General features: G+C 47.2%; 1 protein-coding gene across 1 annotated transcript in view; it reads left to right on the top strand.

Moving 5' to 3' along the window:
• Positions 1–738: 738 nt before the first annotated feature.
• The window catches only part of sft2d1 (SFT2 domain containing 1), a 61048-nt gene continuing 48164 nt past the window's right edge, over positions 739–13622 (top strand). The window contains exon 1 of the mRNA XM_038808610.1: positions 739–970. Coding sequence (XP_038664538.1) covers positions 908–970 — 63 coding nt within the window. The 5' untranslated portion in view covers positions 739–907. The remainder of the gene's footprint in view (positions 971–13622) is intronic.

Genomic DNA, 13622 nt, shown 5'->3' on the forward strand with positions numbered 1-13622 from the left:
CAGAAGTTCATCTCTGAAAAATTTGTGTGCAATAAATTGATGCACTATCAATTACGAGACGAGAGTAGGATGTAATCGAGGCTTTATAACAGAGATTTGTGGCCTCCTACAGCAGCTGACGAAATGGCTGCTGTACGGATAGCACACATATTTACACTCCGCCAATTGGGCAGAGCCAGCAGGCAGGGATCTACCCCCGTACCTGTAGTACAGGGGCCTTACTGTAAAACCCATATATACAGTATAATACATCAGTGGTGACTACCACAATAAGGTCGGCAAATAAGGCACCGACTATTGAAGTCCCCAGAAGGGGTCTGCCGGATGTGTAAATATACTGCTTGTAAATAAAACGCTGTACTTACTTTTACAGTTTGGACTCCTTACTATACCTGGCCTAACCTGCACATCTTTGGACAATGTGGGAGAATTAAGTGTGGCCAATCTACCTAACCTGCACATCTTTGGACTGTGGGAAGAAACCAGAGCAAACGCCTTACAGTCATCCAAGATCAGAATCAAATCCAGGTCCCTGGCACTGTGAGGCAGCCGTGCTAACCCCTGTGCGGTCAATCATATTGAATGGTACAATAGGCTTGAGGGGCAACTATTTTGTATGTTCATATTTAACAAATGTGTTCATGTTCAATAAAGTTATTTCTTTCATCCTCTCTGAGCTCCAGTTTCAACAGAGCAATGGTAATTTCAGGCCTTGCTCTTTATTTCCATGGTAACCCGCTCAATGCACCGCTCTGTGTCCGGGTTGCCCGGAAGCTGGACACGGCAGCAGGCTGGGGGGAAGCTCTCACGGTGACGCCGCTGATTTCCGGTTGCTGTTCGGGTTGTTGCCGTGTTCTTACTTTATTGGAAGTTTCAGTTTCGGGTGCTTTCCACCTGGGCAAAATCAATGGAGAAGCTGCGAAGAGTTTTGAGCGGCCAGGACGACGAGGAACAAGGCCTGACGGCACAGGTAAAAGGCAGCTGCAGTTTTTACACCTGCTCAGTATCCGAATCTCGCAGCAGCAGCAACCCCCATCACACACTTTCCCCCGCTCGCGGTATACAATGTCCGCCGCCCCCCAACCGTGTACAACCCCCCCCCCCCAACAACTGTGTACAACCCCACCCCCCCCCCAACAAACTGTGTACACACCCCCCAAAACTGTCCACCCTCCAAGAGTGTAAACCCCCCAACACACACTTACCCCCCCACCACCAACGGTATGCACACCCTGCTGCCCCCCCAACCGTGTATAACCCCCACAACCGTGTACACCCCCCCCCCCACACTGTGTACACCCCCCACACTGTGTACACCCCCCCCACACTGTGTACACCCCCCCCCACACTGTGTACACCCCCCCCCACTGTGTACACCCCCCCCCCCACACTGTGTACACCCCCCCACACTGTGTACACCCCCCCCCACACTGTGTACACCCCCCCCACACTGTGTACACCCCCCCACACTGTGTACACCCCCCCCACACTGTGTACACCCCCCCCACACTGTGTACACCCCCCCCCACACTGTGTACACCCCCCCCACACTGTGTACACCCCCCCACACTGTGTACACCCCCCCCCCACACTGTGTATACCCCCCCCACACTGTGTACACCCCCCCACACTGTGTACACCCCCCCCCACACTGTGTACACCCCCCCCACACTGTGTACACCCCCCCACACTGTGTACACCCCCCCCCACACTGTGTACACCCCCCCCCACACTGTGTACACCCCCCCCACACTGTGTACACCCCCCCCACACTGTGTACACCCCCCCCACACTGTGTACACCCCCCCCACACTGTGTACACCCCCCCCACACTGTGTACACCCCCCCCCCACTGTGTACACCCCCCACACTGTGTACACCCCCCACACTGTGTACACCCCCCCACACTGTGTACACCCCCCCACACTGTGTACACCCCCCCACACTGTGTACACCCCCCCACACTGTGTACACCCCCCCACACTGTGTACACCCCCCCCCCACACTGTGTACACCCCCCACCCACACTGTGTACACCCCCCACCCACACTGTGTACACCCCCCACCCACACTGTGTACACCCCCCACCCACACTGTGTACACCCCCCACCCACACTGTGTACACCCCCCACCCACACTGTGTACACCCCCCACCCACACTGTGTACACCCCCCACCCCCACTGTGTACACCCCCCACCCACACTGTGTACACCCCCCACCCACACTGTGTACACCCCCCACCCACACTGTGTACACCCCCCCCACTGTGTACACCCCCCCCACTGTGTACACCCCCCCCACTGTGTACACCCCCCCCCACTGTGTACACCCCCCCCCCACTGTGTACACCCCCCCCCACTGTGTACACCCCCCCCCACTGTGTACACCCCCCCCCACAACGGCGTACGTCCCCTCCCCCCCCAATGGCGTACGTCCCCTCCCCCCCCAACGGCGTACGTCCCCTCCCCCCCCAACGGCGTACGTCCCCTCCCCCCCAACGGCGTACGTCCCCTCCCCCCCCAACGGCGTACGTCCCCCCCCCCCCCCCCAAACGGCGTACGTCCCGCGCGCCCCCCCCCCCCCCCCCCCCCCCCCCACGGCGCACGCAGGGAAGGTTGGGGGGGCGGGACGTACGCCGTGGGGGGGCCACGGCGTACGTCCTGACCCCCAACCTTCCCCGCGTGCGCCGTTCCCCCCCCCCCCCCCACCTTTCCTGTGTGCGCCACCCGCCACCCCCCCCCCAAGTGTACACCCCCCCCATCCGCCGTGTTCATTCTTTCCACCCAGTCTTAGATGTACTCAAATATCAACCCTTAATCATCAAAAGTACTCAATTGTACACTTAGTATTTGCAGAATACTCTATTCACTGAATACTTGGGAATAGTTGAGCCCACTATTCAATACATAGGTGATCTGTGGAAGCATTACGTTTTTGTTTGATGTTTTTAGTTCAGTCATCTATCACTGACTAAAAGTACACTGCCCATCGTGACGGGTTCTCAACTGAACTCAAACATCTCTGAAGTAACTGATGTGTAATTTTTTTTCAACTGTAGTTTATGAAATCCATTTCCCTCCCCCTTAAAATCATGTGTGACTTGCTCAATAACTTTCATACATTGTGGCGGAGGATGCAAGTATTCAATTGGTTGTAAGGAAACACATCATTAACCTCTGGATGACTCGACATTCAAATTTAATTTCCTTCACAAAATAGGAAGCAAGCCCATATAATCTGCATTCCTATCATGCAAAACATGCAAGATAGATGTGCCCTAGCATTCTTGCAGATTGTCTTTTCACCCTCAGTGATATTATTTCCATGAATTTTGTTTGTATTTCTTAAATATGAGCTTACCTTCATTGGACTGTTTTGAAAGTGACAAATATTAGTAACTTAATATAGCACTTATCCTACAACCTGCTGAATTATATTTTGTATTCAGTTTGTCAGACCTTATGACAGGAATATATCTATATTGCTTCCAAGAATTGAATCTGATGCAATACTAATAACTAAGACAGAAAACAATTTTGTGGCTCCTCTCTACAGTGCTTCAGGCTCTTCAATTTCTCATTTCTTTGCAACCAGAATTATATGCAGAAATCAAGGTGGCAACTAATATGATCATTGCAAAGTGAGACTACACCCTCCTCTAACATTTTGTTTTGCAATGTAATACATTCTCCTACTGCCCTGGCTTATTTCTGCTTTGCGGTGATCAGACATTGGTTCAACCCTAAAGATTTGGAAGTCCAGTTATAACTGAAGTTCATTGATCTGAAATGTTAACTCTGTATAGAAGCTGCCTGACATGCTGAGTGTTTATGGCATTTTCTATTTTAACTTCAGATTTCCAGCAGTGTTTTGCTTTTGTTCCTCCTAAGTCTCTCTGTCCACTTGACAGAATTGTTATGGTGCAGAAGGAGGCCATTCAACCCATTGTGTCTGCAGTGGCTCGCCAAAAGAGCCATTCCTTGTACATTGTTTCTATTAAAATTATCAGTTAAAGCCTTCTTGAATGCCTCCATTGAACTTGCCTCCACCACACTTTCCAGGCAGTGCATTCCTGACCTTACCACTTGCTGTGTGAAAAGGCTTTTTCTCATATCACATTTGCTGTTTTGGCAAATCACTTTCAATCTGTGCCCTCTCGTTCTTGATCCTTTTAGCAATGGGAAGTTTTTCCCTATCTCCTCTTTCCACCTCTCCTCATGATTTGAACACCTCTATCAAATCTTCTGTTAGCTGCCTTTTCTCCAAAAAGAACAGTGCAAATCACTCTAATCTAGTCTCATAATTGAAGTTTCTTAACCCCGAAAGCATTCTTGTTAATCTCTGCTTCACTCTCTCCAAAACGTTCACATCCTTCCTGTAGTGTGGTGCCCAGAACTTTACACAGTATTCCAGCTGAGGTTGAACGAGTGTCTTGTATAAGTTCAGCATAACCTCCTTGCTCTTGATACTCTATGATCCTATTAATAAAGCCCAGGATACTGTATGCTTTATTAATTTCTCTCCACTTTCCGTGACTGATGCACATATTTTTTTAATAATCTTTATTGTCACAAATAGGCTTACATTAACACTGCAATGAAGTTACTGTGAAAAGCCCCCAGTCGCCACATTCCGGCACCTGTTCAGGTACACTGAGGGAGAATTCAAAATGTCCGAATTACTTAACAGCATGTCTTTCGGGACTTGAAGCACCCGGAGGAAACCCACGCAGACACAGGGAGAACGTGCAAATTCCACACAGTGACCCAAGCCGGGAATCGAACCTGGGACCCTGGGCTGTGAAGCAACACATGCCCCCCTGCTCTTTGAACCCCTTAAGAATTGTCCCAGTTATTTTATATTGTCTGTCCTTCTTCCTACCAAAGTGCATTACTTCATACTTATCTGCATTTGTCACCTAGCAGCCCACTCTCTACCAACTTGCCGATGTTCATTTGAAGTTCTACACTGCCCTCACAGTTTACGATACTCCCAAGTTTCATGCCATCTGAAAACTTTGAAACTACCGCGTGCACCTGAAGATCCAGATCATTAATGTATATCAGGAAAAGCAAGGGTCCCAATACTAACCACTGAGGAACTCGACTACAAATCTTCCTCCAGCCTGAAAAATATCCATTGACCATTACTCTCTGCTTCCTCTTATTCAGCCAGTTTTGTATACGTGTTACTGCTGCCCCTTTTATTCCATGAACTATATCTTTCTCACAAGTCTGTTGTGTGACACTGTGTAGGATGCCTTTTGAAAATCCATTTGCATGAACAGCATTACTTTCATCATTGACTCTTTCGTACCTCTTGGTCCCCTTTTAGAAATCCATGCTGGTTCTTCCTAATAATCCCACATTTTCCCTTGTCACCACTGATTGTATCCTGAATAATTGCTTCATTCTGAACTAATTCTACATCATCACGGAGCATGCATATTATTCTTCCTTATGTGCACGACTTTACACTGGTCTATTAAATTTAATTTTCTACTGATCTACTCACTTGAATATATCATCTAACTCTTTTGTTTGTTCTGGTATTCCTCCTGGGATTCCATTTAAAGCCGTTTGTAAATTTGAGCATTTGAGCCTTTGAACCCAGGCCGTTTGTGCAAATTAGAAACTATTGTATTTTTTTTGAAGACTGCTGTGACATTAATTTATTTTAATGCAATCTAATAGCATGTAAATGATTGCGTTTATTTGTATTTCGTGACACGATAATTTAATTTCAAACATTCAATTCCGGAAATGGGTTTTCATCATGGCCCCTCTGAGAATATGTTAGTGTTTATGCGGACTGTGTTGTTGGTATGGTAGGAATATTATAGATTTTAATTTCCGAAGGAGCAAAGAGCATTTTCATCTGCCACTTGATTGCAGTTGTTCACGATTTCACTCAATAGTGGTCTCTTCAAAATTAGCTTTTTTTGTGTGCAACTCCTGCATCGTGTGATGGGCTCTGTAAACTTGAGATATCCTGCCTCAAACTTGTATTCAAGAGTTGTCTTGTAATTCTGAGTTAATACTTGGATGCAAGTCCATTTTCTTTTCAATTAAGTGCAGTTAGCTATTTAGTGCTACAATGCTTTTATCCAAAATGGGTAACTTATTCATTCTCTTGGCTTTTAATATTAATAAGTGGTCTATGAAGGTGGTGATCTCTGAAAGGATAATTCAGCTTGTTAAGCAAAGTAGTTTAAGCCAACGTACAGGACAAACCAAGACCATGTCTGACACTCATTGCCATCAGACTATTTTCTATTTGGAATTGCTTAGCTCTGAGCAGAAAACTATCAAACACAACCTGTTCTATCAAAACTTGAGATTAAATCCAATTTATTTCAGCATTAGGTTGCTAACCTGTCTGCATAAATATGCTGCTTAATTCCTTTAAAAATGGAGATAGCTCATTCTCTGTTAGGAGGCAAAGACATGTCAAAGTCAGATCGGTGAGTGGTTAGGATTTGCACATTCTATTAAATATTCAAAATCCAAATTGTCGGACTTTAACCAAAGAGATTTTCGATTGTTGGTTATGAAACCGTACAGCCGCACATCCAATTTTCCTCCTTCCAGCACCAGCTTTCACTTTTCCCATTCAACCATGTTCCATCACTTTCATGCCCCTGCCAAAGACTCCCAGAACAGCATAAACCTCTCTTCCTTGTCACTTCATTTTTTGTCTTCGCAATATCTTGATATTTGAAAAATGTACAAAAAGTACACTTGCATTGACTGTTCAAATGAGTACTGAGATGGTATCAAATGGCACCTGCAAGGGAAAGCTTGGAAGCAGACTGCATAGTACCTTCTGGTTTCTGCATTGCCACACATGCAGCTCAGAGTAACATTGGATGATATATACATCAATAATATCTATTTAGCCATGTTTTTATTAATTTAAAGAAGACCTGAATTTGTATTGCATCTCTTACAACCTTGGTGCATCCGAAACCTCTTTATAGTCAACAGTTAGTTATAAAATGTAGTCACTTTTTTCGTGTGGGATGCACAGCATTCAATTTGTAATCAGCCAAAATTCCAAAAACAGAAATCCTCCAAACAGTAGTGAAGTAAGTTCCTGTATTTAATTTTAGGCATTGGTTGAGGATAAATATTGGCTAAGAAAATGAAGGAACAATCCTGCTTTTCACATGGTACAATTAATTATATCTGAATTCCCTATTGTCACTTATGACTAATGTATTTGACAGTACTGCTCTGGCAAGATCAGTTGTAACCTCTGTCCACCTCTGTTAACCAGCAAAGAAACCATATCGGAATGTGATAGTATCTCAACTATTTTTCTTTGTTGCTACATATTTAGATGGCACAAAGGCCTTTCTGGCCAAAAAGAGTGTGCATTGTTTTGAAATTGGAAACAATGTCAATTCATAATGTCAGTGAATAAAACAAAATATGGTTTGACATAGCCAGATCCAATGTATTATATTTACATAAATGTATGAGCTTGTGCTGTTGAACAGTGGCACCATTGTTCTCTCCTCACCACAATTGTTGTTTGTTTAACTTTTTACCACGGGTCTTGTGATTACAGTTCAAGTCGATGCAGTTTGTTCGGCCAAACCGGAAAATATGTTTTTCCTTTTGGAGGAGGATATGAGATCAGAGAATGGTTGCAATACTGAAGGAGGCTGTTCAGCCTATTCTTTCTTTGCCAGCTCTCTGCAAGTGCAACTTGGCTAGTCCCAATTTGCCCTGCTTTTCCAATTCCCTTCCAAAAACTCCAACTGAATTGATGTCCATCACTCTCTCACGTAGTACAATCCAAGCTCTGCATAAAAAAAAGTTTTTTAAAATCTCATGTCGCCATTTGTTCTTTTACCAATGGCCTTACATTGGTGTCCTCTGCTTTTTGTCCCTTCCAGCAAAGGAAGCAATTTCTGTCTATTCTGTCTCGGCCTCTCCTTTAAGTAGAAGAGCCTCAGCTTCTCCAATCTATCCATGTAGCTAAAAGCCCCCATCCTTGGAACCATCCTCCAATCTTTTCTGCACCCTCTCTAAAGTTTTCATATTCTTCATAAATTATGATACCAAGAATTGAACACAATACTCAATTGAGGCTAAATCTACATTTTAGAAAGGTTCATAACTTCCTCACTTTTGTACACTCTATTTATAAAGCACAGGAACCCGTATGCCTTTTTAGTCACTTCCCCAATTCTTTTTGAAAATGTGTTTATTAAAGTTTTTCATTTTATACAATACAAAATAAACAAATCTGTGTAGACCAGATACAATTCACAAAAGCTCAAAATTGGAAGAAACCCCCCTTAGCAAACCCCCCCCCCCCCCCCCACCTCATACCGGGCGATTCCGCCTTTACCGGCCCCAATTTATCATAGGGTCCTTAATCCCTGCTGGAGGGCTCTGTCTTTGTGGCCTTTTGCGCCCCCCCCCCCCCCCCCCATTGTTTTTTCCAGCTGTTCTCAACCCCCTCCCTCCTTTCCTCTGTCTCCCTCTACATGTTCCCTGGTGTCTTATTGGCCTCTGTATGTCCCCCTCCCCTCACAAAGGCAAGGGCATCAGCCCCCTTCCCACAAATAGTTTTGGCTGGCCTGATACTCGAAGACCACCACTCGGTCTTGGCTCCATCCTCACTCCCACAATCTTGGACATTGCTTCAAAGAAGGCTGTCCAGAAACTGTCAAGTCTGGGGCAAATGTAGAACATGTGGGCGTGATTGGCCGGGCCTCTCTGGCACTGTTCACATTTGTCCTCCAACTCCAGAGTACAGGAATGAGATGGAGAATCTGGTGAACTGGTGCGAGGACGATAATCTCTCCCTCAGTGTCAACAAAATGAAGGAGATTGTCATTGACTTCAGGAAGCCTAGTGGAGAATATGCCCCTGTCTACATCAAAGGGAACAAAGTAGAAAGGGTCGAGAGCTTCAGTTTTTTCGGTGTCCAGATCATCAACAACCTGTCCTGGTCCCCCCATGCCAACACTATTGTTAAGAAAGCCAACCAATGACTCTACATTCTCAGAAGACTAAGGAAATTTGGCATGTCAGCTACGACTCTCACCAATTTTTACAGATGCACCATAGAAAGCATTCTTTCTGGTTGTATCATGGCTTGGTATGGATCCTGCTCTGCCCAAGACCACAGGAAACTACAAAAGGTTGTGAATGTAGCCCAGTCCATCACGCAAACCAGCTTCCCATCCATAGATTGTCTATAATTCCCGCTGCCTAGGAAAGGCAGCCAGCATAATTAATGACCCCACACACCCCGGACAAACTCACTTCCACCACCTTCCGTCAGGAAATATACAAAAGCTTGAAGTCACGTACCAACTGACTCGAGAACAGCTTCTTTCCTGCTGCCTTGTATTAAGTTGATCTTTTCTCTACACCCTAGCTATGACTGTAATATTACATTCTGTAGTCTCTCCTTCCTTCCCCATGTATGGTATGTGTTGTCTATACAGCATGCAAGAAACAATACTTTTCACTATATACTAATACAATAATAAATCAAATAAAATCCGTGGAGAACCTGTTCATTCGGGTTCTGGTTTCAATTGCATGAGGCTTAGCCTTGTGCAGAGGTAGAGTTAGCCCTGTTCAGTGCTTCACTCCAGAGTGCCCACCCTATTTCTATTGCTAGTTTTTCCTACCACTTTTCCCATGTTTTGTCTCGTGGGGAGCGTGCCCTTTATAACTGTCATCCATACAGGTCCCTGTAGATTTTCCGTGTCCAGTAGTTCCTCTAACAGTAGTTCCTCTAACATTGTGTGTCTTGGGTTCCGTGGGTATGTTGTCATCCCCTTACGGAGGAAGTTCTTTATCTATAGGTGTTGCGATTTGTTCTCGTTGGGTAGTTGTAGTTTTCTGTCAGTTTCTCTGAGGTTGCTAGCCTGTCCTCTGTGTACAAGTCCCTATTAGTCAGTATACCCCCATCCTGTCTCCATCTCAAAGATGGTATCTAGCATGGCTGGTGCGAACCTTTGCTTGCCACAGATGGGGGCCAAAGTGGACATTTTGGTTAGGCCAAAGTCCTGTCTCATTTGATTCCAGGTTCGGAGTGTGGCCGCCACCACTGGGCTTATTGAGTGTTTGGCTGGCGGCGATGGGAGTGCTGCTGTGGCGAGGGCTCAGAGGGTTGTACAGAAGCTCTCGTCCATTCCATTTCCGGTTCTTTCACCCATCCCCTCACTCTTCTGCAGTGGCTGCCCAGTGATAGGATGGGAGGTTTGGGAGGGCTAAGCCCCCCCACCCCATGTTTTTTTTTCTTAGGCGGACCTTTTTGGGGATCCTTGGGTTCTTCAACCCCCCTCCCCCCAACCACAAACACACTCGCACACAAACGGCGTAATTGTTTTGTCGACTGAGTTAAAGGCGGCATTGGGGATGTAAATCAGTACGGATCTGAACAGGAAGAGGAATCTGGGCAGCACATTCATCTTAATTGTCTGCACCCTCCCCACAAAGGAGAGCAGGAGTGGGTCCCATCTCTTTTGACTTTCCCCACCAGACTAGCCAGGTTCCACTTATGGATCCGTGTCCAGTTGTGGGCAATCTGGATCCCCAGGTAGCGGAATTTGCTTTGGGCTAGTTTGAATGATAGCCCTGCCAGCTCTGCCCCTCCCCCTTACGGGTTCACAGGGAAGACTTCACAGTTGCTCAGATTGAGCTTGTAGCCCTGAAACTGTTTCAGGAGCTTCATGATCCCTTCCATGCTGCTTTGCGGGTCCGTGATGTAGAGGAGCAAGTAATTTGCATCGAGTGAGACTCTGTCTCCTCTTCGAATTCCCTTCCGATTTTCCGCCACTGAGGGCGATCGCCAACGCCTCAATTGCCAGGGTGAATAGGAGCAGAGACAGTGGGCAACCCTGCCTTGTGCCCCTGTGCAGCTGAAAATATTCAGAGCTAGTGGTGTTGGTCCGTGTGCTCGCCAAGGGGGCGTTGTGCAAGAGTTTCATGCATGAGGTGGACCCTGTTTCCAGCTCAAACCGCTCCAGTGCCTTGATGAGGTACTTGCACTTGACTCTGTCGGAGACCTTTACTATGTTCAGGGAGCTGATCACCTCTGGTGTTCTCCCCGGATGAGGCCATTATCACGTTTCGCAGTCGCCTGATGTTTGCTGTTAGCTGTCTACCCTTAACAAAGCCTGTCTGGTCTTCTGCGACCACCTGTGGTACTCAGTTCTCCAGCCCCTTAGCCCCTGGACTTTTGCGAGTATTTTCGCAACCACATTAAGCATTGAAATGAGTCTGTAGGATCTACATTCATTTGGGTCTTTGTCTTTCTTGGGCAATCAGAGAGGTGAAGGCCACAAAATCGTCCTTCCTCCTCTCCAACAGCTCCGGCTTCTCCGATATCCCAAATATTGCCACCAATGTGTCCAGTTCAACCTCCTCCACCGCTATCCTTGTTAGTGCCGCGAACACTCTCGCCCAAAATCTCCCCAACTTTTCTCTGCCCCAGAACATATGAAATGATTCGCTGCTGGTCCTCGCCCACACTTCTCACACTCGTCTGCCACTCTCTGGAAGAACCCACTCACTCTTGCCCGAGTCTTGTGTACCCTTTTTCCACCTTGAGCTGTATCAGGCTCATCCTTGCACACAAGGAGGTTGCATTTCCCCTTCACAGCGCCTCACTCCATACACTCCAGTTTATCTCCCCTCCCAGCTTCTGCTCCCACTTCTCCTTAATCTTCATCACCTGCTCACCTACCTGCTCTCCCAGCCACCCAGAGATGTCCCCGATCCTGCCCTCCCCTTCCACATCTGGAAGCAGCAGTCGCTCCAACAGGGTGTACCTTAGAAACCTGCGGAACTCTTTCCAAACCTTCCACGCAGAGTCCCTTACTTGCAGATATCTAAAGTAACTTCTGCGAGCTCTACCCTCTACTTCAGTTCCTCTATACTGGCAAACCCTTCTTCCAGATACAAATCTCTCACCTTAACCAGTCTCACTTCTCTCTACTTCCTATACGTACCATTTATCCCTCCGGCTCAAAACCATGGTTTTTTCACACAACGGCATTAACACCGACATCCCCTTTATCCTAAAATGCCGCCTCAGCTGGTTCCAGACCTTCACCGTGACCTGCACTCCAGGGCTGTGAGAATTTCCTTGGCCCATTGGCAATGCTGCCATCACCATAGCCCTCAAGCTGGACCCCCTACAGGATTCTTCCTCCATCCTAACTCATTCTACCCCCTCTCTTTCCCACCACCACCTCACCACCTCCACGTTTGTAGCAGATTTGGCAATGCCAACCCTCCCTTCTGCCTCTGTAACAGGGTCCTCTTGACCCGTGGCACGTTCCCTACCCATAAAAAGTCTGAAATAATCATATCCAGATTTCAAAAGAAGGCCTTCAGTACCAAGATTGGGAGTGTCTAGAATATGATCAGGAACCTCGACAATGTTCATCTTCACCACTTGGATCCTCCATGCCAAAGTAAGTGTAATGTGTCCCATCCCTTCAGATCCTTCCTAACCTCCTCCACCAGTTTTGTTAAATTCCATTTGTGTAGCATTGCCCATTCCCTCGCTACCTGAATCCCCAGGTATCTAAATTTGTCTCTGGCCACCTTAAATGGCATCGCCCCCTAGATTGGCTCACCGACCCAGCTTGTTCACCGGGAACACTTCGTTTTTCCCTACATTTAACTTGTATCCCAAGAAGGCCCCTAACTTCCCCAACAGGCCATGGTCCTATCCACGCTCTCCAGCGGGTCCGAGACATACAATAGTAGGTCGTCCACGTATAGCGATACCCGATGCTCCCTTTGTCCCCTTGCCACTCTGCCGACCCCCAAGAGCCAATACCAGAGGCTCTATAGCCAGCGTAAACAGCAGTGGGGACAGAGGGCACCCCTGCCTAGTTCCCCTGTGCAGTTCAAAGTTCCATGAACCCATGTCATTGGTCCGCACACTTGCCATTGGTGCCACATTTATTGTTTCTGGGCAGCACAGTGGTTAGCACAGTTGCTTCACAGCTCCAGGGTCCCATGTTCGATTCCCGGCTTGGGTCACTGTCTGTGCGCAGTCTGCACATTCTCCCCGTGTCTCCGTAGGTTTCCTCTGGGTGCTCCTGTTTCCTCCCACAGTCCAAAGATGTGCAGGTTAGATGGATTGGACATGCTAAATTGCCTTTAGTGCCCATAAAGATTGGGTGGGGATGGGGTGGATGTGTGTGCTTATGTAGGGTGCTCTTTCCAATGGCTGGTGCAAACCCGATGGTCGAATGGCCTCTTACTGCACTGTAAATTCTATGATATAACAGATGCACCCATGCTACAAACTTTGCCCCAAACCTGAACCTTTCATGGGCCTCGAGCAGGTACCGCCACTCCACCCAGTTGAATGCCTCCTCCGCGTCCATGCACAACACTACCTCTGGTCCCTGGACTCTCAACGGGGCCATGATCATGTTTAACAGCTGCCTTATATTACTAGAAAGCTGCCTGTCTGTCTGGTCCTCTGCAACCACCTCCGGGGCACAACCTTCCATCCTTCCTGTCACCATCTTAGTCAGTACTTTCACTCTGTACAGCTCTTTATAGTAATCCCTAAACACCTTGTTTATCTTCCCCGGCTCCGACAACACATCCCCTGCCCTTGT

This window comes from Scyliorhinus canicula, chromosome 1, assembly GCF_902713615.1.
Source record: "Scyliorhinus canicula chromosome 1, sScyCan1.1, whole genome shotgun sequence".
NCBI lineage: Eukaryota > Metazoa > Chordata > Chondrichthyes > Carcharhiniformes > Scyliorhinidae > Scyliorhinus > Scyliorhinus canicula.